We start from the raw sequence: 23,172 nt of genomic DNA on the forward strand, positions 1-23,172 counted from the left end.
AGTTTCCAAGATGGTGTGTATTGACTGACATATTCGAGATTTCAACTATTATCTATTAAAAATCAATAGAAAGGTGTATTTATTTTCAATCAGAATAATGAAAAATATTATTTTTATGTTAAAATTGTTACTTTGATGAGTCGTGTCAATCCGTCTCACGTGATATTGTCTAATAATACATGCTCATAAATCATAATATAATGCATAAGCTTGGGTACGACATGTACACATAATTGAATAAAAAATTTTGATTTTGGAAATATTATATGATTTCCGTCATTTCAATTGATGAATTATTGTAATAAGGTATTAAAAAGGAAAAAAAAAACAAATCCCAACAAATCTCATGCACTTAACAATCCAATGGCATGATAATTAAGAACCCCTCATGATGACCCCCAAAATCTCTCCACCACACCACCTCCAACAAATGGGCCTCAAATTCACACTGCAAATCTCTATCTTAAATAAGAAATAACCCCACTAATTATTTATAATAGGTTTTTTCTAAGACGATTTTTCATATTTTTATTTATAAAACGAATCAATCTTAATCATATTTATAATAATAAATAATAATTTTTTTATTGATGACCTAAATACAAAATTTATCTCACAAAATTGACTCGTGAGCTAATACCACAAAGTATTTGTGAGATATAAATTAGTTAAAACAAGGCCATGTGGAAAAATTTACATTTACTACCAATCAAAGCTAATAATTAAAAATCTTTTGAAATTACCGCATTATAAAAAAATGAATTATCCAATGTCTTGCTGTATATCTTGCATTTGACTAGATGTTTAGCAAGACCTATCATATCTTAAAAGTAGTTTAATAAACTGATTTTGAAAAATAATTAGATGGGGCCGATAAAGTGGTGAGTTTGGGTAAAAGAAATTTACATGAAAAGAGAAATTAGAATTATAAAATTCTCAATTTGGATTAGAGTAAGTTTTTTGTGTGACGATCTCACGAATCTTTATCTGTGAGACGGGTCAACCATACCGATATTAACAATAAAAAGTAATACTCTTAGCATAAAAAAAATATTTTTTCATGAATGACTCAAATAAAAGATTTGTCTCATAAAATACGATTCTTATGACCATTTCGCATAAATTTTTGCACGTGGATTAAATGAAAATAATCGACTGATTTTGGAAGACAACCCCTCATCCATCCGAAGTCCACTCTTCTCTTGTTTTGACATATTTTAAACTTTCTCGAGACCGCATTTCGCTCCCTCCTCTCGTTTAGAAATCTCTTCGCCCTCTCTCCAATCACCATTTTTATTCAATCATCAACTTTCAAATCTGTTTTCCAATGGGAAAATCGTAGGAAAAGGAAGGTGGGATTTTTTTTTTTGGGAAAAGAAAAGGAAAAAAAAATATTCAATTACCACCGCCACCACCAAACATTTTCTACAAGAAACCAAAGATTCCCCATGAATAAAGTTTAGAACTATTCCACACCACCATCTCTAGGTACGTAATCCTCATTCCTGAGAAGCTGCATTTATCAAATTTTGAAGGGGGGAAATTCACTTTAGCTGCTCATTTTACGCCCAGGCCCTCTTCGTTGATTTTGATTCCAAGAAAATCCAAGAAAACCAGCAGATAGACCGCGAAGGCAGGGAAATTGGTCGCGGGAACTCGTCGAATCTCGAGTTTTTTTATTTTGTTGGTTAATGTCACAGATGAAGCACATTGACAGCGGCCCTTCAACCCCAGGAAAGTTCAAGATGGATAAGTCTCCGTACAATAGGGTGAGGCTGCATTCTTCTCTGGCCAAGCTCGCTTTTTGGTCATTTGTTTTCCTAGGCTTGATCTTTTTGTTCTTCTATAGATCACCCTCTTCCTCATCCCCTGTTCCTTCAGATCTCTCTAGAAGGTCCCTTAGAAGCTCTTATGGTGACCCTAACTTTGAAAAGAGGGTCAGGGCCTCTGCTAAAATCAGGTCTAGAAATGGGATTTCGGTTTTGGTTACAGGGGCTGCTGGTTTTGTGGGCACTCATGTCTCCTCCGCCCTCAAACGGCGAGGGGACGGTGTCTTGGGGCTGGATAATTTCAATGATTATTATGATACCTCCCTGAAGAGGGCTAGACAAGCACTTTTAGACAGAACCGGGGTGTACATTGTGGAGGGTGATATCAATGATGCTGCCCTATTAAAGAAGCTTTTTGATATTGTGCCCTTTACTCATGTTATGCATCTGGCTGCGCAGGCCGGTGTTCGCTATGCAATGGAGAATCCTAGCTCCTACGTACATAGCAACATTGCCGGCCTAGTTAGTTTGCTCGAGGTTTGCAAGAATGCGAATCCGCAGCCAGCGATCGTGTGGGCTTCGAGTAGTTCTGTGTATGGATTGAATACTAAGGTTCCTTTTTCCGAGAGGGACAAGACTGATCAGCCTGCGAGCCTGTATGCTGCAACTAAGAAAGCCGGTGAAGAGATTGCACATACTTATAATCATATATATGGGCTTTCGCTTACTGGATTGAGATTTTTCACTGTTTATGGACCATGGGGTAGGCCGGACATGGCATACTTCTTTTTTACTAGGGATATTTTGAAGGGGAAGTCGATCCCAATCTTTGAGGCTGCAAATCATGGAACGGTGGCGAGGGATTTTACCTACATTGATGATATTGCCAAGGGTTGTCTGGGTGCATTGGATACGGCAGAGAAAAGTACCGGCAGTGGTGGCAAGAAGAAGGGGCCGGCTCAACTGCGGGTGTACAATTTGGGAAACACATCCCCTGTACCAGTTTCGGATCTTGTGAGTATTTTGGAGAGGTTACTCAAGGTGAAGGCAAAGAGGTTGGTTATGAAGTTGCCAAGGAATGGTGATGTACAATTTACGCATGCCAACATAAGCTTAGCTCAGAAAGAGCTTGGTTATAAACCCTCGACTGATCTTCAGACAGGGTTAAAGAAATTCGTTCGATGGTACCTCAGTTACTATGCTAACGGGAAGAAGAGCGCACAGTAATACGATTTTTTCAATTGTGCGGTAGGATCATTCCATTCTTGTTCATTTTGATTCTTACAATTATTTTAAGCTATTTCCCTTCTTGGAGATTCTCTTGTTTCCACAAGTCTCGAGTGTGATATAATGAGGAAATTCCTCTCTCATGGTGAAGAAGCTTTTGCGCTTGCCATTTGGTGACCATTGGTTCCCCTGGTGTTCCTTTTTCCACTCATGGGATTGTAATTGTTGTAGTTTTATATAATTTGTATAATTCATGACTGATAGAGCGATTTGCTGACTCATGGACGTGTATAATCTGAATTCGATTTTAAATAAAGTAGCACACGATAATTTTGATGTTACAAACTTCATTTAGATTGATTACCATTTTTTGTTGGTTGATTTATCATTGATGAAGTAATTTATTTTCCATATTGTTTTTGGCGGTACACAGCACATGCCAGCTTTTTAACTGCTTAATTGTTCTCCAATAAATGGTAATCTATGTTGGTTGATTAGTTGCTCTTCAGTCAGTCACTCACTCCTATGATTTTGGACCAACAACGGAAGCACAGGGTTGCATATTTAGGTACATTTGATGTTTTGAGTTTATACATGTGCGGTGGTGGAAAAAAAGATCATCTTATGAGAACATTCATGATAGAAACTTGGTGTGATGATTTTTACACATGAATATTTGTGATGGCTCCGAACGGAACGACAATCACCGGATGCCTAGAACATCATGTAATGCAGTTATACTTCAGAGAATGTCATTGTCGATTGATAAATCACAGGCAATGAATGTAGTTCTACTAGATGATCAAGAAGTGTTGCACAACGTACCAGAAGGCTTCGGAGATTTGTTCCTGAAATTAGTTTTCGATGATCCTACTTGATCCTTTAGGAAAGATGGACTGAAAAATGATGGCAAGAAGTATGAAATCATGGCTGAATTGAATGTAGAGCTTGTGAAAATACTTCCCATCTATCGCTGCCAAACTTTTACATTTTTAGAGTACAAAATGACACTGAAAGATTGGTGCCCCCAGGTGCTGCTCTTTTGGTTTCTTTTAGTGGGAGTACTCTCTTCTGGGGCCATTTCCTCAAGAAGGACTAAACTAAATTATTATGGATTTCTAAATGTGGTGGACTACCATTTCAACATCATGGGAATACACACAAAATTATATGATACTCAAAATACTAGAGAAACACTAAAGTTTTCTAATTTTAAAAAATCGTAAATACGGACAAGTTTGTATTGCAAATAACGTCGTGGAATCGGAATCGAAATCGGGACCGATATCATGTAGAATTCTATATAATCAATAATGATAAAATCGTCTTTGAATTTTTTGAATGTTGTGTTTACCTACATATCATATGATTTTTCTATAAACTAAACTCAATCTATATTATTCATAAAATATAAGTAAAATTAATGAGCTTGTGAGTTGTGAGTCGCACTTTTGTTTTACTTCATTAATAAAATCAAAGAAGTAATTTTTTTTAGTTTAAATTAAACAATTCAATCATTATTATTTTATGAAAATGAAACAATTCAATTATGATTCCATCATTTACTGGAGAACTCAACTGGTGTAGCACATATCTGAAACAACTGTTCAGCGTTTGGTGCGTTAACTTTTGAATATCTGTGGAATGGGTACGAGAAAAACAGTGTGGTTGATGTGAAATCAAGAAACTTTTTAATTTATTTTTTAAAAGAATTTATAATTTGAACCCATTTTTATGTTTATATAACAATTATGAATTATGTTTTAAAAATTAATGATACTTATGAATTACAAATTCTTTCAGGCCGTTTTAAGTATACGCCTTAATCATTTTTCAGCTGGAAGAGAGGACATTGTTACAATTGGGTGTCAAACCCAAAATCTCGTTTCAAACTTGAATTTTGATGTTAAATGAGATACAAGTCATCGATCATTAATCATTTTATTTTAAATTCTCCAAAATTGAAATAGTTTGTATTAATTTCTGAATCCTTTTATCATATCCAAACCCATCTAATCAAATTTTTTTCTATAATTTCGACCAATCTCCAAAATTTTTCATCGACCTTTTATTTACTATATAAAATGATCTAACAATGAGCTTGTCAACCTAGAAAAAGAGCCTTCGAGTTGGAAAAATATATATAGTTGGATTTATATGTGAAGGTAATTTTGTCTTCGATCCACCGCCTTTTTTACAATGATAGACATGGATACATTTAAGGACGTAAACGAACAAGAAGCTCGCGAGTTACTCGCAGCTCAGTTCGATAAAAAACTTATTCTAATTTGTTTGCGAGCCTGATCGCGAGCTCGACTAGTTTTTGGGCTAGTAGGGCTATGAGTTTTTATCTGACACTGTTATTTTAGTGAATGTGAGAATCTGTTATTCTAATAATAATTTATTAACATAGAATTATGACTAATCTCATAACCATTTAAATTCAATTAAAATATTTCAACTTCAACTATTTAAGCACTTTAAATTCATAAAATTCAAGTATTCAATTAAAATGCTTAAAATCAATCACGTATACTTTAATTCGCCGTAAAATATTTTTTTAACTTTAAATTGCACTAAACTCATTTTCAAGTGATCAACTTTCTTAATTTCTAGAACTTTGAATTTTAAATCAAGAATTAACACTTAAAATTTCAACAATATCTTTAATGATTCCAAAACATCAACCTATTGAATATTTGAATCATACATCTCAATAATTTGGAAATCCCTTAATTCATAATCATATACATTAATGATCAACATTGGTACCAAAAGATAGCTCTAGTCGAGAACTTTTCAACCATATATTTACTTTTAATTTTTTATGACGGTGAAGTTATGACTGGTCAAAGTGTTGAGATTGGTAAATAAATGAAGAAAAAGAAAATATATATATATATATATATATATATATATATATATATATAATAGATGAAGTAAATAAAATATATTTTTTATTTTAATTAAACAATTTTGAGACATGGTCATCGCTCATCAATAATAAAATCTTCAGAAGGCCCGTGCCTCATGCGGACGTGTCAGAAAGTTTCAGCCAAAACTGTAAGAAAAACACACCCTAATTCTTTCAGCCAGTAAGAAACCCAGAGGACCAAATTGTAAAACAAACAAACTTAAGGGACCCACGATTGCCAAAAATGGGTAATTGTCAAAAGCACCCCTTACAACGAGACAGAGGGCTCTCCCGCCTCTAGTAAACTCGATATTCTATATATTTATTTCATTATATTAAAATTATAACTGAAATAACTCAAAAGTTCCATTAGTAATTGTGCATTCGTTTGTAAATCAATTAGTATATTATTTTAGCATTTTGTATTAAACACGTTCATGAGTTCATATTATATGATATTTTATCGATTATTGAATTATAAAAGCTAATAATACTGATGATTTATAATTCATTTAACATTAATGTATCAAGTGTGAGATGATATATCAGATTTATCAAATCAATTGTAACAAATTTTCCATACAACTTTAAAAAGTAAAATAGTTTTCAATTTTCAAGGCTTAAGAAAACAATCTTAGAGTGTGTTGTGAAATTTAGATGTAACTTCGAGGTCAAATGTCAAAATACTCAACTTCAAGGTGCAATTTGCCAATAATAAAATTTTAAGGGAACTTCTGTAATTGCCATCAAACATGGGTACCGAAGAAGATTTCCTCGTGTTGAAAAGGCAGCCTCAAGGCGACCGACTACCGGACTTCCCAGTAACCAAGATTTCCAAAATCTGCCCCACTCAAAGATCTCTCGATCCTATTATCACCCTAGCCTCTTCTCTCCGGTCCGGGAACCAGGCCAAGGACAAGCTCAACCCATGTTCCAAACCTCAAATATCTTACTTGTTGTACAATACATTGAACGATAAAATACAATAATTTTTTGTAAAAAAACCAATAAATTAAATTGTGAAGAAAATACAATAAAACAAAGTTGAAAATGAACGATAAAATATAATAAATTTTTGTAAAAAGACCAATAAATTAAATTGTGAAGAAAATACAATAAAACAAAGTTTAAAATAAACCAAATCGAGACGTGTACGAAGTACAATGTACTTCAAATAGATTTGTTATGTGCTTCGAGGATTGTCTTGGACGTCTGTTTCTTAGGATACAACATAACAATCAGTGATTTAGCACAAGACACTACTACAGCAAACTGAATGTACCTTCACTTTATGACCAAAATTTAACGGATGCCAAATTAAAAATTAACAATATAAAATACAAGAGAATGTTAAGATCTTGAGTATTTGTAAAAATCATTTACATATGTTTGAAATGAGGAAATAAACACACTGTTTATAAGTCCCAAAATACACATTAAGAGTCATGCAAGATTAATCTTCTCATTACCTCAAGAATACGAAGAACCAAAAGTTTTCAATTAATTCAAAAATATAAAAAATTAAAAATATTTTCAAAATAATGAAACATAACTAACTCTAAAATATTCAGAGCCAAAAAACATTCTCCTTTCATATATAACATAATTTTTATTCAAATTTTCAACAAGATCATCCCATTTTGATCCAAGAAAGGTTCAAACTTTAGCAGCTCAAACCGAAAATTAACGATCTTTATCGACAAGTACACACTCTCTCTCACTGTCCATTTCCTAGCAAAGGGGAGAGCTTTCTCGAAACACAGAAAAAATGGCTTTCCTCCTCTACCTTTTCATCATCTTCTTCTCCACATTTCTCCTATTTTTGCCACCCACAAACTCCCAACCAGCTAACTCTAACACCTACGCCACTTCTTTACCTCTTCTAATGACAATCAAAGCTTCATTGGACCCTCGAAATCTTGTTCTTTCTTCGTGGTCTATAAACTCTACTTCTGGTCCCTGCGATGGATCCTTTGAAGGGATTTCATGTAATGAGTTCGGTCAAGTGGCTAACATTACGCTGCAAGGAAAAGGACTTTCTGGTCAAATACCACCTGAGATTGGTCAGCTCAAGAACTTGACTGGGTTGTACTTACACTTCAATGAACTTCATGGGGTTGTACCTAAGGAGCTTGCTGACTTGACTGACCTCTCTGATTTGTATCTCAACGTTAATAATCTCTCTGGTCATATCCCTTCGGAGATTGGGTCTATGTTCAGCTTACAAGGTTGTTTCTTGGGTTATTTTTTCTCTCCTTTCTTCTTTCAGACAGTAGCCAGAGAAAGTTAATTGATATACACATATATCGGTCTTCCAGTTTTTTATTTTTTCTCCAGCGAAGTGTGTTTCTCTTTGATTTTTGTGTGTTGAATGTAAATATCAGTACTAGAGTTGGTCGGAAATAAATAATATTGGATCCTTTTCTTTCTTTAATTGGCTATTTTATTCTTCTTCTTCTTTCCTTTTTAATCATATTTTATTTTATTTTTTCTGTGGTTTGGGTATTAGCGTATGTTGGGTGGAGACACGTGAACAGCAAAAGTAGAAAACTTTGCTATTTGATCTGTTTTGTTTCAAGGTTAATTCTTATTTAAAAGAAGGCTTTATCATTTATCGATAAAATATATTGAGGTCTTTGAGAGGTGTGGGGGCGGTTGTAATCTGCTTAATTAACAATGGAGAATGAAGTCATGGTCCCGTAGCTTTCACCACTTAGCTTTAGATTGTTCTCACGAGTTGTAAAAAGTTCCGCATTTAGTTACGGTGATCAAGCTATAACTTGCCTCGTCTTTTCTCTATATTTATGCAGTGTTGCAACTCTGCTACAATAGATTAAGTGGAAACATCCCCACTCAGCTTGGCTCTTTAAAAAAACTCAGTGTTCTTGCTCTGCAGTCCAACAAGTTAACGGGTGCTATCCCGGCGAGTCTAGGGGGTTTACTGGTTTTGACTAGGTTGGATTTGAGCTTCAATAATCTCTTCGGTTCGATCCCATCTAAATTGGCGGATTTACCGTTGCTTAAAGTTCTTGACATCAGAAATAATACTCTTTCTGGCATTGTCCCTCTAGGTACCTTCTTGATCTTGAGATTTGCAGTTATCAAATGATGATTATTGTTATAGTGTGATCTAATGATATTGTTTATTTTCTTGTATGTCAAAACAAAGAACTGAAGAGACTGAATGAAGGTTTCCAGTATGCAAATAATATAGGGTTGTGTGGGATCGATTTTTCTTCATTAAAGACTTGTTCTGATTATAGTAAAAGTTCCAGTAAACCTGAGCCATTTGGGCCTGGTACTGGTCGTATTCCATCTAAAGATATCCCGGAGTCGGCAAACGTTCTACCAAATGGATTGAATCAGTCCAAGAGAACTCATACTACTGCAGCTGTTGTTATAGTTATTGGATTGATCGTTGCTTCGATGGTGGTTGCTGTTTTCACACTTTCATGGTATCGTCACAGGAAACAGAAAATCGGTAGTGCCTTTGATTCTGGCGAAGCTCGACTAAGTACTGATCAAGTTAAGGATGTTTGCAGGAGAACTGCATCCCCTCTCATTAGTCTCGAGTATTCCAACAGTTGGGATCCTCTGGCTAAGCGAGAAGATGGAAATAGTTTCTCTCAGGAGATTCTCAAAAGCTACGTGTTCACTCTGGATGCAGTGGAGTCTGCAACTCAGTACTTCTCCGAGACAAACTTATTGGGGAAGAGTAGCTTCTCGGCTATGTATAAAGGGATATTGAGGGACGGATCTGCAGTTGCTATCAAGTGCATTTCAAAGATTAGTTGCAAGTCCGATGAAACTGAATTTCTCAAAGGGTTGAAGCTGTTGACGTCATTGAAACATGAAAATCTTCTGAGGTTGAGAGGCTTTTGTTGTTCCAAGGGGAGGGGAGAGTGCTTCCTCATATATGAATTTGTTTCAAACGGGAACCTCTTGCAATATCTCGATGTGAAAGACGATAAAGGGAACGTTCTTGGTTGGGCCACTCGGAAATCTATAATTCAAGGGGTCGCCAAAGGTAAGCTTTTATTCAGGTCATCTTTTGTTAAAAAGTTCTTGATCTTTATGCTATATCTCATACTTGTGTTCTTGTCATCAGGTATCGAGTATTTGCATGGAACCAAGAATAACAAACGAACATTGGTTCACCGTAACATATCAGCTGAGAAAGTCCTGATCGATGAGCACTACAACCCATTACTCTCGGACTCTGGCCTTCACAACCTATTAGCAGATGACATAGTTTTCTCGACGTTAAAAGGTAGTGCTGCATTGGGGTACTTAGCTCCCGAATACACCACCACAGGCAGGTTCACTGAAAAGAGCGACATCTATGCCTTCGGTATGATCATATTTCAAATCCTCTCGGGAAAAAGCAGAATCTCACAGTTGAACTGTCACGGGGCGGAGTTATCAAGATTCGAAGACTTCATAGATGCAAATCTTGCTGGAAAGTTCAAGGAATCTGAGGCAGCTAGGCTTGGAGAAGTCGCACTTCTCTGCACAAACGAGTTTCCTGACCAGAGGCCAGACATTGGAACTGTGATGCAAGAACTGGATGGCATTGGTTTGAACTCTTGATCAAACATGTCACTCCAAAAGAAGTTAGTTTTACCAATTTTTTGCTGATGGCAAAGTACGCAACATATTTTATGCCTGCATGCATTCTGTATCAGCCATGAGTTGACTTAAGTTGCTTGTGAAATCCTAGACCAGTATGGAACGGAGTTGCCTCCACTCGCTTGACTTAGCTTGTTGTATTATTTGTACTCATTTTATCATTAAAGTGGGGGGACTATTTTCTTAATGCTGATATTTATCCAAGAAACAGAAGCATTATAGGCCTTTCTCTTGTAATATCATATTTTTTTAAGTTCAGAAGCCTGAGTGAGTAGTCGTTACCCAGATAACCAGATCCTTGGCAGAACTGGATGTGAATTAACATAAAAGCTACCATTTAATTATTCTTTTTTTAAATTTTCAAATTTGGTCACGAGTACTCATTTGGCAGGCTCAGGCTTTCTGTCTTCGTCCCCTCTGAATTTCTTGTCCTTTGCTTCCTGCCAAGTGAATTATTACTGAGGTGTTCTTTCGCTTTGTTTGTATGCACTTGAAAAGTGAACATAAGAATATGAACGTGTCGGGAAGCTTAACGTCTTCCAAATATTTTACTTGAAAAAATATTTACGATTTCTGTCCCCCCAATCCTGGATTCTTCCGATTCTCATTAACCTTTGACAGCCTGTATAATTAGCGTGGTTCACCTTCTCGGTCGCGGAATGTTTTAATTTTTTTTATTTTTACTTGCAAAATTTCCAATTTTTTTCATTAATATGCTTCCAAGTTTCAATTTTTTTTTTATTAGAAAAATTCTTTTAAAAAGTCCCCACCAACCGTACCAGAAAAGTTCAAGATGAACAGTAAGCTCGGTGACAGCCTCCACGACTGCCAGCGAACCATGATAACAATATGCTATGATGCTTTTGAAAATGTCAAGTTTTAGCTTTTAGATTGAATTTAAGTGTTACATGATATTTGTTCAAAACAGAGAACATTAACAAACAAAATTACATAAGAGACTAAGAGTACAAGATCCCAACAATATACCACCATAAAGTTTCTGTGAGATGCTAAAATGAATCTGTACCTTTAAATAACATCCAAAGCCGCCAACGAGCTGGAACGTTTTGTATCTTACAGTGCCCGGTTTCTTGCCATGATAGCAAAATCTAAATATCCTCACCAACATCATCAAATCATCTCTCATCTGCCGAATTTTCTTCATGTTTGTCCGTCTCTTAATGTACTTTCGGCAGAGAGTAAGCTTACTGGTTGTCCCAGTCCTGGATTAGTTGCATTGCTGTAAACTTAGATGGATGTATGATTGTGTGATCATTATCAAAATTCTTGTGGAGACATGTCTGGTTTCGAAGGGTATTCAAGACCCTGGAGAGCAGGCATCCGCCGCAAATCTTCTTCAGAGTAACTTGGGATAAACCAATATCTCTTGTCCGTCCCAAATACCTATTTACATTACGGGGTTACTTAAAAAAGATGTATGAACAAGAGCACGAAATAAAATGTGGTGAAAGCCAAATAATTTCCTTGAGAAAGAAAAACAATTGCTACAGATAAACAGCTCGTATAGATTTCAAACAATGTGGTTATTGAGAGAGCTCTAAATTATGGCTGAAACTGAAAGCACTCTTATGATTGTTAAAATCCAAACATGCCCAACCTGTTCAAAGTTTCTTTTCCGTCCAAGATCATAGCGCCATTTCGGAGTGGCCTTCTTCTCATATGCCTAATATAAGCCAGTAGAATGCATCAGCTATTTTCGACATAAAACAAGAGTCTCAGAAAGGATCACTTCAGTAGACCATTTACTCCTATCTTCATCTCTCTACTTGTTGGAAGAACTAAAACCATGCAATGGAACCCAGGAATATATATACGAAGTTTCGATATTTGAACACATATTCAATGTGTACCAATAAAATTTTGAATCAGAAGAATAAAGGCATCACTAATCATCAAAGTCAAATTGTGAAAACAGATGAACTATAGTACCTCAATGGTCGTGGTATTGGCAGCCACCATTGATATGTGCATGATCAGAAATCCCAATACACTCAACGCAAATGCCAAATTTAATACTACAAAATGTGAAAAGTAGAAAATATCAGCAGAATACAGCAAAGCATTGGAAGGGGAGCTGGCACTGCTTCAACCCCATCGTACAGAGCCAAATTTATTGCTCCTTAAGCATTTAATGGGAAAGAAAGGGAAATGTGGTCTTACCAAAGGCAAGAAAAGTTGTGGCAAGAGTTCCTGGAGTCCCAGGAATATCTCCATCGCTGAAGAATGCAATAAAATGAGGTAATAACGACAATGTAACGAGACTAGTTTCGAGTAATGTGTACAACTGCATCACAAGAGAATCATCGGTCATTGATGTGATTTACAGTACTGGTCAATATAAGTATAAATATAAAACCATAGAACTATTTTTAAAAGCTGAGAGCATATTCATTTTAAAAGAAACGGAGAAGATCAATGACGATAGGTTAAATATAACTGCTGCCGATGCTACACATAAGATGATAAGAATCAATACCATGTTCCAAACAGATCAACATACACAAGAAAACTCCATTACCCAGAAAAGACTATTTTAAACAAATAGATACAGAATCTGTTAGTTATCACACATAATCATCAAGACCAATGAAAACCAACCAATTTAGCTCTTTCAAAGTTATTTGATCATACCAGGAAGAGAAGGAAATACTTGTAGTTCAATGCCCCAACACAATTGACAACCCATACACAATGATGGTCCATTTTTAGTACGCATCTCCCGCCTAAATAGAAATATCAACAACTCATTAATCGAGGAAACAGAACGTAAAAGAATGCAATAGCCACAAGGAACTACATAACAAAACTCACAAACAGAGCAGTGATGGCATCTTGGTGGTTTTAACTGATTGCACTTTCTACAATAACGGATTCCTCTACTCTCGAAGTCGGATTGAAATTCTGATGCGGTTAAAGGATCGGAGTCTCCCCTTTCTTCATCCATTGTCGGCCTCCAACTTGAAGGCACACTACCAGGATCCGTAAAAACAACAGAAAAATAACTCCACAATAGCATTACTAACTGCATTGAGCATTTGAAGAAATCAGCTTTCTTGCTTATCAATATTGCATCATATCATCCAACAATTTTTTAACTAATCAGCTAAAACCTAGCATTCTTGCATCACTTAGTTTTTGAAACTATTGCACTGACACTAAAATTTTCAAATCAACCAATCCAAACACATATTGATTTCTATATGTATGAGTAACAAACGGAAATGATCAAATTAACACATGATAACAAAGATAATAATAGATATATCTTGAGAAGATTGAAAACAACTGCATACGTTTTCAGCTACTCTATCAACATTACGTTTCCAAAATTAAGGGCTCACAACAAACAATAACATCAAGATGAACAACAGCTGAATTTCTATTAATAACCAACCAAACCAACCACCAATAAAATTATAATATACGTAAGCCACAGCCATGAAAGAACAGTGCAGAATTTCCTATAATGCCAACTATTTAGAGTGTAATTCAATCTGAAGAACTAAGCTAAAATCCACATTCACGGGACCTTCGGTCTAATTTGACGAAAGTGAAGTATGAGAAGAAGAAACATGTAACTCCAGGAAAACACAAAGCACAACAAAACTCTGTACAATTTCCCAAAAAGTCGTGCAAGAGAGTAAACAAGAAGCTGACTTTCCATATGCAAAAACAAAAACAGATAAAACTCCAAAGAACAGGCAAGAAATTACCAAACAATGAAACAAGATCAACACGGCCAAAGCTTGCAGCGTATCCAGCCCTCCGGCGGCAAGCGCCGGGCCGTAATTTGTGATCACCACGGCATAATAGGAGACGCCAACGACGGCAAGAACCAATAGAATCATGATCGAACCCAGACCCCGGAGAGCGGTGCAGAATTTGAATACATTCCACGCCATCACTACACCAGATCTATACGAAATATAAATCAATTAAATAATTACAAAAAGGGAGAAAAATCAAGATTTTCACAAAAAAGTCTTCTTGGTTATTGAATCGGTTAACGTGATGTGATTAGGGGAGTAGTTAGGGTTAATCGATTCCGCGTGGAGAGTATGAAAATGGAGGTACCCAGGAATGAAATTGGGAGAATTGGAAGGAAAGAAGAGGGACAATTATGCAATATGTTGGTAGTTTGGGTCAAATTTCAAACAAATTATACTGATTAGTCCTTTGTAAACTTTTAACCAATCTGATTATTATTATTAACAAGTAATAATATTAGTTGGTAGACAATAAACAAGTGGAAATTCAGGTTATTTTTTTGTTTCATTTCAGAATTAAATTGTGTTTTTGTTCTCTTATTTTAATTAATTTATGATATTTTTTAAAATATTTCTTAACATTTACAATTTATTTCCTATTCAAATTTTATATCTATACTATTTTATACAAGTTAAACATCGTATACAAACTTCTTTCGTCTCACGATCGACATCATTTTATTTTTTATCTTTAAATAATAATCTTTACTTTCTAAAATTGTTTTTATTTTTTTAACATAATTTTGTTCTAAATCTCATATCATATTTACTTTTATAAACATTATAACTGAATCAAAATCTTAGAAACAAAATATGCAAAATACATATTATTTATATTTTATTACATACAACGTGTGTAACCCGTCGTTAATAATTGCACATGCTTTTTTCACACAGCTTATGTTTTAAGAATGGATTTTATGTGAGACCGTCTCATAAATCATAATCTATGAGACGGATCAATTCTACTCATATTCACAATAAAAGTAATACTTTACCATAAAAGTAATACTTTTTCATGAGTAACTCAAACAAAATATCCATCTCACAAATACGACAGTAAAACTCACACAAATTTTTGCCTTGTATTAAAACCAAATCACGCCCACTATCGTTGATCAATACTCTCTTTTACATGGGAAATTATTAAAGTCGTGGTCAATTGTTGAATCAAATGGCTTGACATTTTCTCCTTTGTGCGATGGAACTGCATCCAGAAGATTTGACTAATTTGATAATCAAATCACCCAACTTTCTGAAACCGGGCTTGTGGTTCAATGGTCTCACTCTCTGTCGGATTAGCCGATTTCCCTGATTCGATCCTTCTCTCCGTGTGTATTGTAATAAAAAAAAAAAAATCAACCAACTTTCCAGAGTTGTTTTATTACATTTTTCAGGTATAAAATTACTCCATTTTGTAAGTATAAAATCACGATTTTCATTTATTTAAGCCGATATATTCACAAGTTGTGACAAATATATATTTTGTTTAATCTAAACTTGTGTATACTAAAAAGTGTTACGCATAAAAATTTAATTTTTTGTTTATTTGAAATGTTGATCATACACATATTTTTTTTATTGAAATTTATTACAGTAAAACTAATTATTCGAAAAAAATATCCCAAAAAAAAACTTTTATACTAAAATTGCAATATGTTGATATGACATTATAACAAGTGTTTGCGACCTCTAAAAAAATAATACTTCAATTTTTACGTATACAATTTACACATAAAAACTGAAAACCCACTTGTTTTAGATGTTGCATGGCATGTTGTCCCGTATACATGTCATAATTACAATTTATTTTAGTATTTGGTACGAGGATCTCGAATCGACAATTCGTAAAATGGGGATAATTTATCTGTTGCATGAGTTTGTAACTTATTTTTTCCCGAATTAGTGACACCAACCGGCTTTAATTTGTATTTATTTTTGAGTTAGTTCCACCATCCCAAGTTGGTGGAATCAAAGTTACTTCAGTTCAGAATACTTTTAATTCCACAAACAAAATAGCATGTTACTTCTGATGTATCATAAAGTATTTTAATATATTCTTTTTTGGTCTAATTTTATAATTATGTGATGGATTATATGTTAATTTTATTTAAAAAGAAAATATACTTTGTTATATAAATTTAATTGTTCCATCTTTACATAAAGCCATTATTTGTTATATTTTTCCTTGACAAGTATATTATGCTTCTAGTTATTGAATTTTGGTTTTTTTTTTTTTTTTTGGTTTTGCATCTTTTAAGTTGATTGACACATTGATTGTCACCAATTAATTTTGTTAATAAAATAAATGTAGGTTATTGATTATAATGTTATTTTTAGAATGATTTTTTTATCAAAGAAAATTTATATTGATTTATATTTATTTTAGTCCACGCTGATGAAAATTCCTGGTTAGTGCTTGCGTGTTTTATATTTTTAGCATGTTATTTGTCAATTATTTAAACTTAGTCAACTAATTTACATTCTTATGGGTTTAATTCTTTTTCATCGGAATGTTGACGTAGTATCATAAAATGAATATGTTTCACCGAAAAATGCTAAACGTTGCGACGAACATTGCTAATGTGTCTAATGTCACGTCAATACTGCGATGAAAAATGATTAAAAATGGAAAAAATTGCAATTTAATGGACCAAAACTTGTAACTAAATCCATATTTAATGACGCATGAATGCTTATTATTGGCACCAACTTAACATAATTTGAATGCAACAGACGGAAAAAGGGACATGAGCTACCTCACAAATCTTCTAGGCGCATCAGAAAGGCTCCAAATCTTCAACGCGGATCTTGAGAAACCGGAGACCTTCTCACCCGCCATCCAAGGATGCACCGGAGTTTTTCACGTCGCTCTGCCTTAGGTTTAGAAGGCAAAGAATTAAGATGAAGAAACAAAGACCAAAAGGGCCATCGATGGTGTCTTAGTCATTTTACAAGCTTGCACTTCGAGTGCATCAACAGTTAAAACACAATGGCAAGAATCTGGTATTGTAGACGAGGATTCTTGGAGAGATGTGGGACTTATCAGAAGCTTACGAGGTTCAGTGGGATCGATCATATGTCATAAGAAAGACACTGACAGAGAAAGCAGTTACTGAATTTGCAGAGAACCATGGATTGGATTTTGTGACAGTGATCCCGTCATGGATACATGGCCCCTTTATCAGTTCTCATTTCCCTGATTCAGTGAAGATATGCATGGGCTAGGACAGAGGCTTAGGCTCCATAGTAACTATATATTTTGTATTTGTGTTTTACTTTGTTAATTGTCCTACATCGGTAGGATAATAACATGTGAGTTGCATATATTGGCTCGGACAATTCTCCTCCCTTAGCTAGCTTTTGGGGTTGAGCTGGGTCTAAGTTCCAATCTTAACATGGTATCAGAGTCTGGGTTCCACCGTTATGTGTTGTTGGACTGCCTACAATTAGGCCACCCGTTCTGCCCATAATTGGGTCATTTATAAATTCCACGCTCCAGATGTTCATTCTTGGGCGTAAGAGCTTCCTTCGGTTCCTTGAAGGACCTAATTATATCAGCAAAATTCTCCCGGTATGTTGTAAGGAAAAGGGTTTCCTTTAGTTCATCATGATTCAAATATTTCCTTCGTGATCTTCAAAAGACAGTAGGATATATGATATGTTCAAGATTTGGTGCCTTAATATAAAAATTATATATTCAATAATTAATTGTAATAATGCGAACTTTTTTTTTTTTGAACTGTGAAGCAAAACTTGTACGTATTCATCGTTACGCTGCCCGGTTTGGTATCTATGCTTCTCGTCACTGTATTTCATGAATTTGTGTCTTGTTTCCCTGGAAAGTATTTCTTTTCATTCATCAAAATCGCGGCTTTTCCTGTTCTTTGAATATAGTCTTCTTAATTATGCATGGCAACAAACTGTATGTAAATCTAATCGGTGCTGTAGCATAAAAGACCCAAAGCAACAGCAATATTTCGGGGCTGCATCAAACATCTGGTAAACCACAAATTTCAGACTTTAAAGTAATTAATGAAAAATATATTCACCCAGTACATATGAAAATCGAAAACTAATTAAGTCGAGATAAGCCCAGTACAAGTTTTAGAACTTCAAGCAAACGAGTCGATCCGAAAATACTAGGGTTGAGAGTTTTCGAGTTCAAGTCAGATTGGTTCGCACTCGAAATCTGACCCAATTTTTTTTGGGTTAACCTGAATTAAAGATCAGGTTATCAGTAAACCCAAACCCACCGACCCATTTATATTTTTAAAAAATTAGGACTAAGGATAAGCGCCCCAACCCATTAGCCCAAGTCCCCGACCTTCTGTTTTCCTTCTACCTCCACGGCTCCACCCGACCTGAAACAATATAATAAATTGAATGAAGTGATGAACGAAAGAGGAATTGTTCGAAACACTTTCAGAAATAGTATTCCTAAAGGTCTAAGCTGCTCAGCTTGCCAAATTTTGAAGTTTTTTGTTCACACTGTTAGCTTCTTTCCATATATTTTGCTACATCAATTTAATTAAAAATGAAACCTTTAACTCTGAATTTTATTTTATATCGATATCATGAATTTTCATTGTGACGACGTTTTAAAGTTTTCTAAACAATTGTTTTTTTTATGGATTAATCAATAATTTAGACAATTATGATTAGACTCTTAAATTTTAAATTTAAACTAGTGAGACGTAATTATCATATTTAAGCGATCATTTGTTGTTATGTGTTTTGATTTTTTTAATATTTTTATTTACTTGTTTTGTTAAAAATAAAAGAATAATATATTAACGTTATATAGTAAAAAATAAAATCAAGTTGGTCGGTTTAGTTTGGGTTTAAAGTTTTTGGGTTGTCTCAAGTTCGAGTCGAGTTCGGTTTGAAGATTTTTTTGTGATATTGTTGCTTCAACTCAACCCGACTAACCCGAATTGAAACCCAAAATAAACCAAGCAATGTCAAAGAACTACATAGAAAATTTATCAAAGTTCTTTTAAAAAAATTGTTACTCCATCTGTATCATATATTTAGGCTTGTGTGTATTTTCACACCGATTTAAAAAGTTATTGAAAATGTAAATTTTAGTAAAAAATTCTGGCTTTACTCTTGTTTAATGAATATTTTAATTGGATAAAAAAAATTGTTGGAAGGCAAATATATATCGGTAAAAGAGAAAAAGAAGTGAGACAGATGAAAGAAAATTCAACCAAAATATATAGACGAACATAGTATTAGATTTCTAGGAAAGACGGAAATTAATTATTATTTTGTCGAATTAAATACACAAGTTATCGTGGTAAAAAAAAAAATCAGTAGTTAAAACTTAGATTATGAGAGTTGATTTGTTTAACATAAAAGTTCAGAAAAATATTTTGATTGTGTATATCGGATTTTTAATTGTAGTGGATATGCCACAACATGTAGCGAAATTAATTAGTTAACCACACAAATAAAGTTTTAATGCTAAAGCAAGACATAATAAATCATGCACAACTATAAATCTTTTGAATATTAATAAAAATATTTGGAGAGTTATCATTCCCATCAATAATATTATCACAATATTATCTAGAAAGAACAAATAATTAAGGAAATCTAATTAGTTTAGAAACACAAAATTTTATATTTAAATATATCAATAATATAAGCAAAAGAAGAAATTCATCAAAAATATTTAAGAATAAATATCCATTTCAGACTAGCTTCTGCAAAACAAAAAAAAAACGTAAATTAACTAGGTAGTCGAGTTGAATTAAGTTTAAACGATTAATAAATAAGAGAATATTAATGATGACAAGCACAGTATACAGTTGGATAACAGTGACCGAAAGCAAAGTTGGCACGAAACAATTTAACAGGCTTGAGCATTGGTTATTTTTTTTGTTTATCAGAAAACTATAATTATGATAATGACATTTTGAAAAATTTGTAATACTCATTCTTCCAACAAATTAAAATATATATCTTGCATCTAGTGATTAACCCATAATCAACTATAAATTTAATTATCGTAGAAATTTTCTAGCTAGTCTGGTCTACGAAGACTATATATGCATGTGCATGTGAGCATCTCAATTAAGTCCCATTAATTACCTCTTGGATTACTTGTTTAAAGTTTCAAGCTTTTTAAAACTAATAATGCATTTGTGAGAGTAGTGAACGTAAATCTGAGTTACTCAACGTCCCGTTTATTACGATGGGAGATGGGAGATTTATCTAAAGATATCCCTCTTTACACTAAGAGAAAGGGATTCTTGGTAAATGGACTTCTTTCATGACACAGATTTAATTTGATTAATGGATGCAGTTGGGGAGATCTAAAATGATTGCATGCACAGCCCCCACCAGCTTTGGAACTTATTTAAGTACCGAGTGATGGCTCTGTTGCTACTACAGATCAAAGAAAATAAATTGAAAGGAGAAATTTTGTAATGGGAGAGGAAATAAAGAAGGGTAGAATATGTGTGACGGGTGCAACGGGTTTTCTTGGATCTTGGATGGTCAAAAGGCTTCTTGAAGATGGCTATTCCGTCAATGCAACTATACGGATGCATCCAGGTCTATCATCAGATTCAGCAGCCCATCGAATTGCTTCTTCTTTTTTTTCTCACTATTATTATGATCATGTGTATAACATTCATGTATATATCAACCAAGCCTAAAAAATTATATTGGTATAATCTTGATCACTTGGAACTTAAAATGCGGTTAGAGTGATCACTCAACAAGCTAGCTATCTCAACTGCTTTTGCAGGGAAAAAAAGGGACATCAGCTACCTCACAACCCTCCCCGGTGCATCCGAGAGGCTCAACATATACAACGCCGATCTCGACAATCCTGAAACCTTTGCAGCCTCCCTGGAAGGGTGCACCGGAGTCTTTCACATGGCCCACCCGCTAGACTTCGAGGAGAAAGAACCCGAAGAAGCAAAGATCAAACGGGTCGTGAATGGAACGCGGGCCATTCTGCAGGCATGCCTTGACTCGAAAACCGTGAAACGGGTCGTGTACACATCGAGTATCTCGTCTGTGGTCTTCAACAAAAATGCTGTCAGCATTATAGACGAGAGTAGTTGGACGGACGTAGAATTTGTCAGAAGTGTGAAAGGTTTTGGAGGGGCGTATGTTGTGACCAAGACCTTGGCCGAGAGAGCTGTGCAAGAATTCGCCGAGGATAAGGGGCTCGATGTCGTGATTTTGAATCCTACGTGGGTTACGGGCCCTTTTATCTGTCCTCAGATCCCTGACACAGTCAACATATCCATGGCGTTAATCTTTGGTATGTTATCAAGTATCAACTGTAAGCATATATAGTTTCAAGATTATCTTTTCTATTAATGAAAGATTCACACACACACATATATATCGTGTTTTTTTGTTTGATTTGTAGGTGACAAAAATCATTATCCGATGATTATGGAGAGTAGTTTAGTGCATGTGGATGACGTGGCTAGAGCCCATATTTATCTTTTTGAGTACCCAAATGCCAAGGGGAGATACATTTGCTCTGCTGTTGAATTCACGATTCATCAGCTTTCTCAGTTTATATCATCCAGATATCCTCAGTTTCAAATCCCCACTCCTGAGTAAGTTTAATTAATCCATCCCCTATTATATTCATACCATTTTGAAAATTTTAATCATCTCCTTTAAAAAAACTAAAGTTGAAAAAAAAATAATGGACCAAAACTGAAATCTCGATACATATTACTAAAATCACAAAAAAACGAACATAAATGATCAAATTTACAATTTTCCCACCATATGAATGCAGTTGTTGGAAAGATGTTCAAGCATTTAAAATCTCTGGCCTTTCTTCAAAGAAGCTGTTGGAAACAGGATTCAAATATGAGAATGGGCTTGAAGAAATGTTTGATGGAGCAATTGAATCCTGCAAACAAAAGGGTTTCCTCTAGTTTCAATATTTGTCAGACTCCTCGTGCAATAAACATGTATTATCGTACCTATATATTTTTTTCTTGGTTCTTGCTGCTAAATAATTGTTTTATGGGTGTTACCTGTTCTTTAATCTGTACTATTTGAATAATATTATAAATTGATATTGTGCATCATTAGAAAAAAGATGGCCATATAAAATCTTAATAAATAACATTTGTAATCAGAAGATTCAGAAATAAATATGTAGATAATATTAAAGAAAATACCATGTAGATGCAGTTTTTAAATTATAGGTAGATATATTAAAGAAAAACAGTTGTCGTAGCCTCAAAAAAACAGCTCATATACAACGGCCGTTGTCGTAGCCCAAAAAAAATGCTCAAAATCCGTTGTCGTAGATATATCAAAGACAACGGTTTTAAAGAAACAGTTGTCTATGAACGGATTTTTTAAGCTACGTGTTAAAAGTAAAAACACAACCGTTATTTTTTATGTGTTGTTGAATGTGTATTTTCGTATGACCGGAGTATTTGCCAGCATAATCCTTCAAGAGCTGGATATATGAACACACTTACTTACATATCACTTTCTCTTAACTAAGGTTGAAATGTACAAAGGAAGAAGGTAAGACGACTTTTACCGAGGAAGCCATTTTCTATGTTCAACTGAGCCCACGCTAATGCTTCTGTCACATCAATGGACACCATATATTACATCCTCAGAAGCAATGGGTATTTAGTTTTTGAACTGGATTATAAAAAAAATGAAGGAAACGGATTAAAAAACTCACCAGCAAAGATAACATGCGAAGAGGATAGATACTTGAAGACATGATGCTTGCAGTCTGCAACAAAATTGTAAAATTTTTCTAGTGATGATGAATTGACGTTAGAGTGATTGAAACAGAAACCATATATATCTGCATAAAAAATTATGGCTT

The 23,172-nt window shown here is 34.4% G+C and overlaps 5 protein-coding genes across 5 annotated transcripts; 4 read left to right on the forward strand and 1 right to left on the reverse strand.

Moving 5' to 3' along the window:
- Positions 1–1,185: 1,185 nt before the first annotated feature.
- LOC140809738 (UDP-glucuronate 4-epimerase 3-like) lies at positions 1,186–3,342 on the forward strand. Its single transcript, XM_073167453.1, has 2 exons — positions 1,186–1,488; positions 1,573–3,342. The coding sequence occupies exon 2, from the start codon at positions 1,692–1,694 to the stop codon at positions 2,994–2,996; it is 1,305 nt and encodes a 434-aa protein (XP_073023554.1). The 5' UTR covers positions 1,186–1,488; positions 1,573–1,691; the 3' UTR covers positions 2,997–3,342.
- A 4,214-nt stretch (positions 3,343–7,556) lies between these two features.
- Positions 7,557–10,800, forward strand: LOC140810680 (G-type lectin S-receptor-like serine/threonine-protein kinase B120). The gene is made up of 4 exons (XM_073168551.1): positions 7,557–8,138; positions 8,721–8,981; positions 9,080–9,937; positions 10,019–10,800. The coding sequence occupies exons 1-4, from the start codon at positions 7,679–7,681 to the stop codon at positions 10,498–10,500; spliced, it is 2,061 nt and encodes a 686-aa protein (XP_073024652.1). The 5' UTR covers positions 7,557–7,678; the 3' UTR covers positions 10,501–10,800.
- Positions 10,801–11,499: 699 nt separating this feature from the next.
- Positions 11,500–14,688, reverse strand: LOC140809676 (probable protein S-acyltransferase 14). Its single transcript, XM_073167375.1, has 7 exons — positions 14,274–14,688; positions 13,372–13,582; positions 13,192–13,283; positions 12,721–12,844; positions 12,490–12,575; positions 12,158–12,223; positions 11,500–11,943 (listed from the first exon to the last, which is right to left on the reverse strand). The coding sequence occupies exons 1-7, from the start codon at positions 14,460–14,462 to the stop codon at positions 11,818–11,820; spliced, it is 894 nt and encodes a 297-aa protein (XP_073023476.1). The 5' UTR covers positions 14,463–14,688; the 3' UTR covers positions 11,500–11,817.
- Positions 14,689–16,725: 2,037 nt separating this feature from the next.
- Positions 16,726–17,555, forward strand: LOC140810485 (vestitone reductase-like). The gene is made up of 3 exons (XM_073168335.1): positions 16,726–16,738; positions 17,064–17,194; positions 17,343–17,555. The coding sequence occupies exons 1-3, from the start codon at positions 16,726–16,728 to the stop codon at positions 17,553–17,555; spliced, it is 357 nt and encodes a 118-aa protein (XP_073024436.1).
- A 3,065-nt stretch (positions 17,556–20,620) lies between these two features.
- On the forward strand, positions 20,621–22,405 carry LOC140810575 (vestitone reductase-like). Its single transcript, XM_073168417.1, has 4 exons — positions 20,621–20,891; positions 21,088–21,612; positions 21,724–21,919; positions 22,108–22,405. Exons 1-4 carry the CDS (start codon positions 20,765–20,767, stop codon positions 22,247–22,249), a joined length of 990 nt encoding a protein of 329 aa, XP_073024518.1. The 5' UTR covers positions 20,621–20,764; the 3' UTR covers positions 22,250–22,405.
- Positions 22,406–23,172: the final 767 nt, after the last annotated feature.

This window comes from Primulina eburnea, chromosome 13 (genome assembly GCF_022965805.1).
Source record: "Primulina eburnea isolate SZY01 chromosome 13, ASM2296580v1, whole genome shotgun sequence".
NCBI lineage: Eukaryota > Viridiplantae > Streptophyta > Magnoliopsida > Lamiales > Gesneriaceae > Primulina > Primulina eburnea.

Coding starts and splice junctions, on each gene's coding strand:
- LOC140809738 (XM_073167453.1), top strand. CDS start 1,692: ATGTCACAGATGAAGCACATTGACAGCGGCCCTTCAACCCCAGGAAAG.
- LOC140810680 (XM_073168551.1), top strand. CDS start 7,679: ATGGCTTTCCTCCTCTACCTTTTCATCATCTTCTTCTCCACATTTCTC. Junction 8,982..9,079: donor TTCTGGCATTGTCCCTCTAG/GTACCTTCTTGA, acceptor GTCAAAACAAAG/AACTGAAGAGACTGAATGAA. Junction 9,938..10,018: donor AATTCAAGGGGTCGCCAAAG/GTAAGCTTTTAT, acceptor TCTTGTCATCAG/GTATCGAGTATTTGCATGGA.
- LOC140809676 (XM_073167375.1), bottom strand. CDS start 14,462: ATGGCGTGGAATGTATTCAAATTCTGCACCGCTCTCCGGGGTCTGGGT. Junction 13,583..14,273: donor TGATCTTGTTTCATTGTTTG/GTAATTTCTTGC, acceptor TGCTCAATGCAG/TTAGTAATGCTATTGTGGAG. Junction 12,845..13,191: donor AGTATTTCCTTCTCTTCCTG/GTATGATCAAAT, acceptor CTTGTGATGCAG/TTGTACACATTACTCGAAAC.
- LOC140810485 (XM_073168335.1), top strand. Junction 17,195..17,342: donor GATGCACCGGAGTTTTTCAC/GTCGCTCTGCCT, acceptor CTGGTATTGTAG/ACGAGGATTCTTGGAGAGAT.
- LOC140810575 (XM_073168417.1), top strand. CDS start 20,765: ATGGGAGAGGAAATAAAGAAGGGTAGAATATGTGTGACGGGTGCAACG. Junction 20,892..21,087: donor AACTATACGGATGCATCCAG/GTCTATCATCAG, acceptor CTGCTTTTGCAG/GGAAAAAAAGGGACATCAGC. Junction 21,613..21,723: donor ATCCATGGCGTTAATCTTTG/GTATGTTATCAA, acceptor TTTGATTTGTAG/GTGACAAAAATCATTATCCG.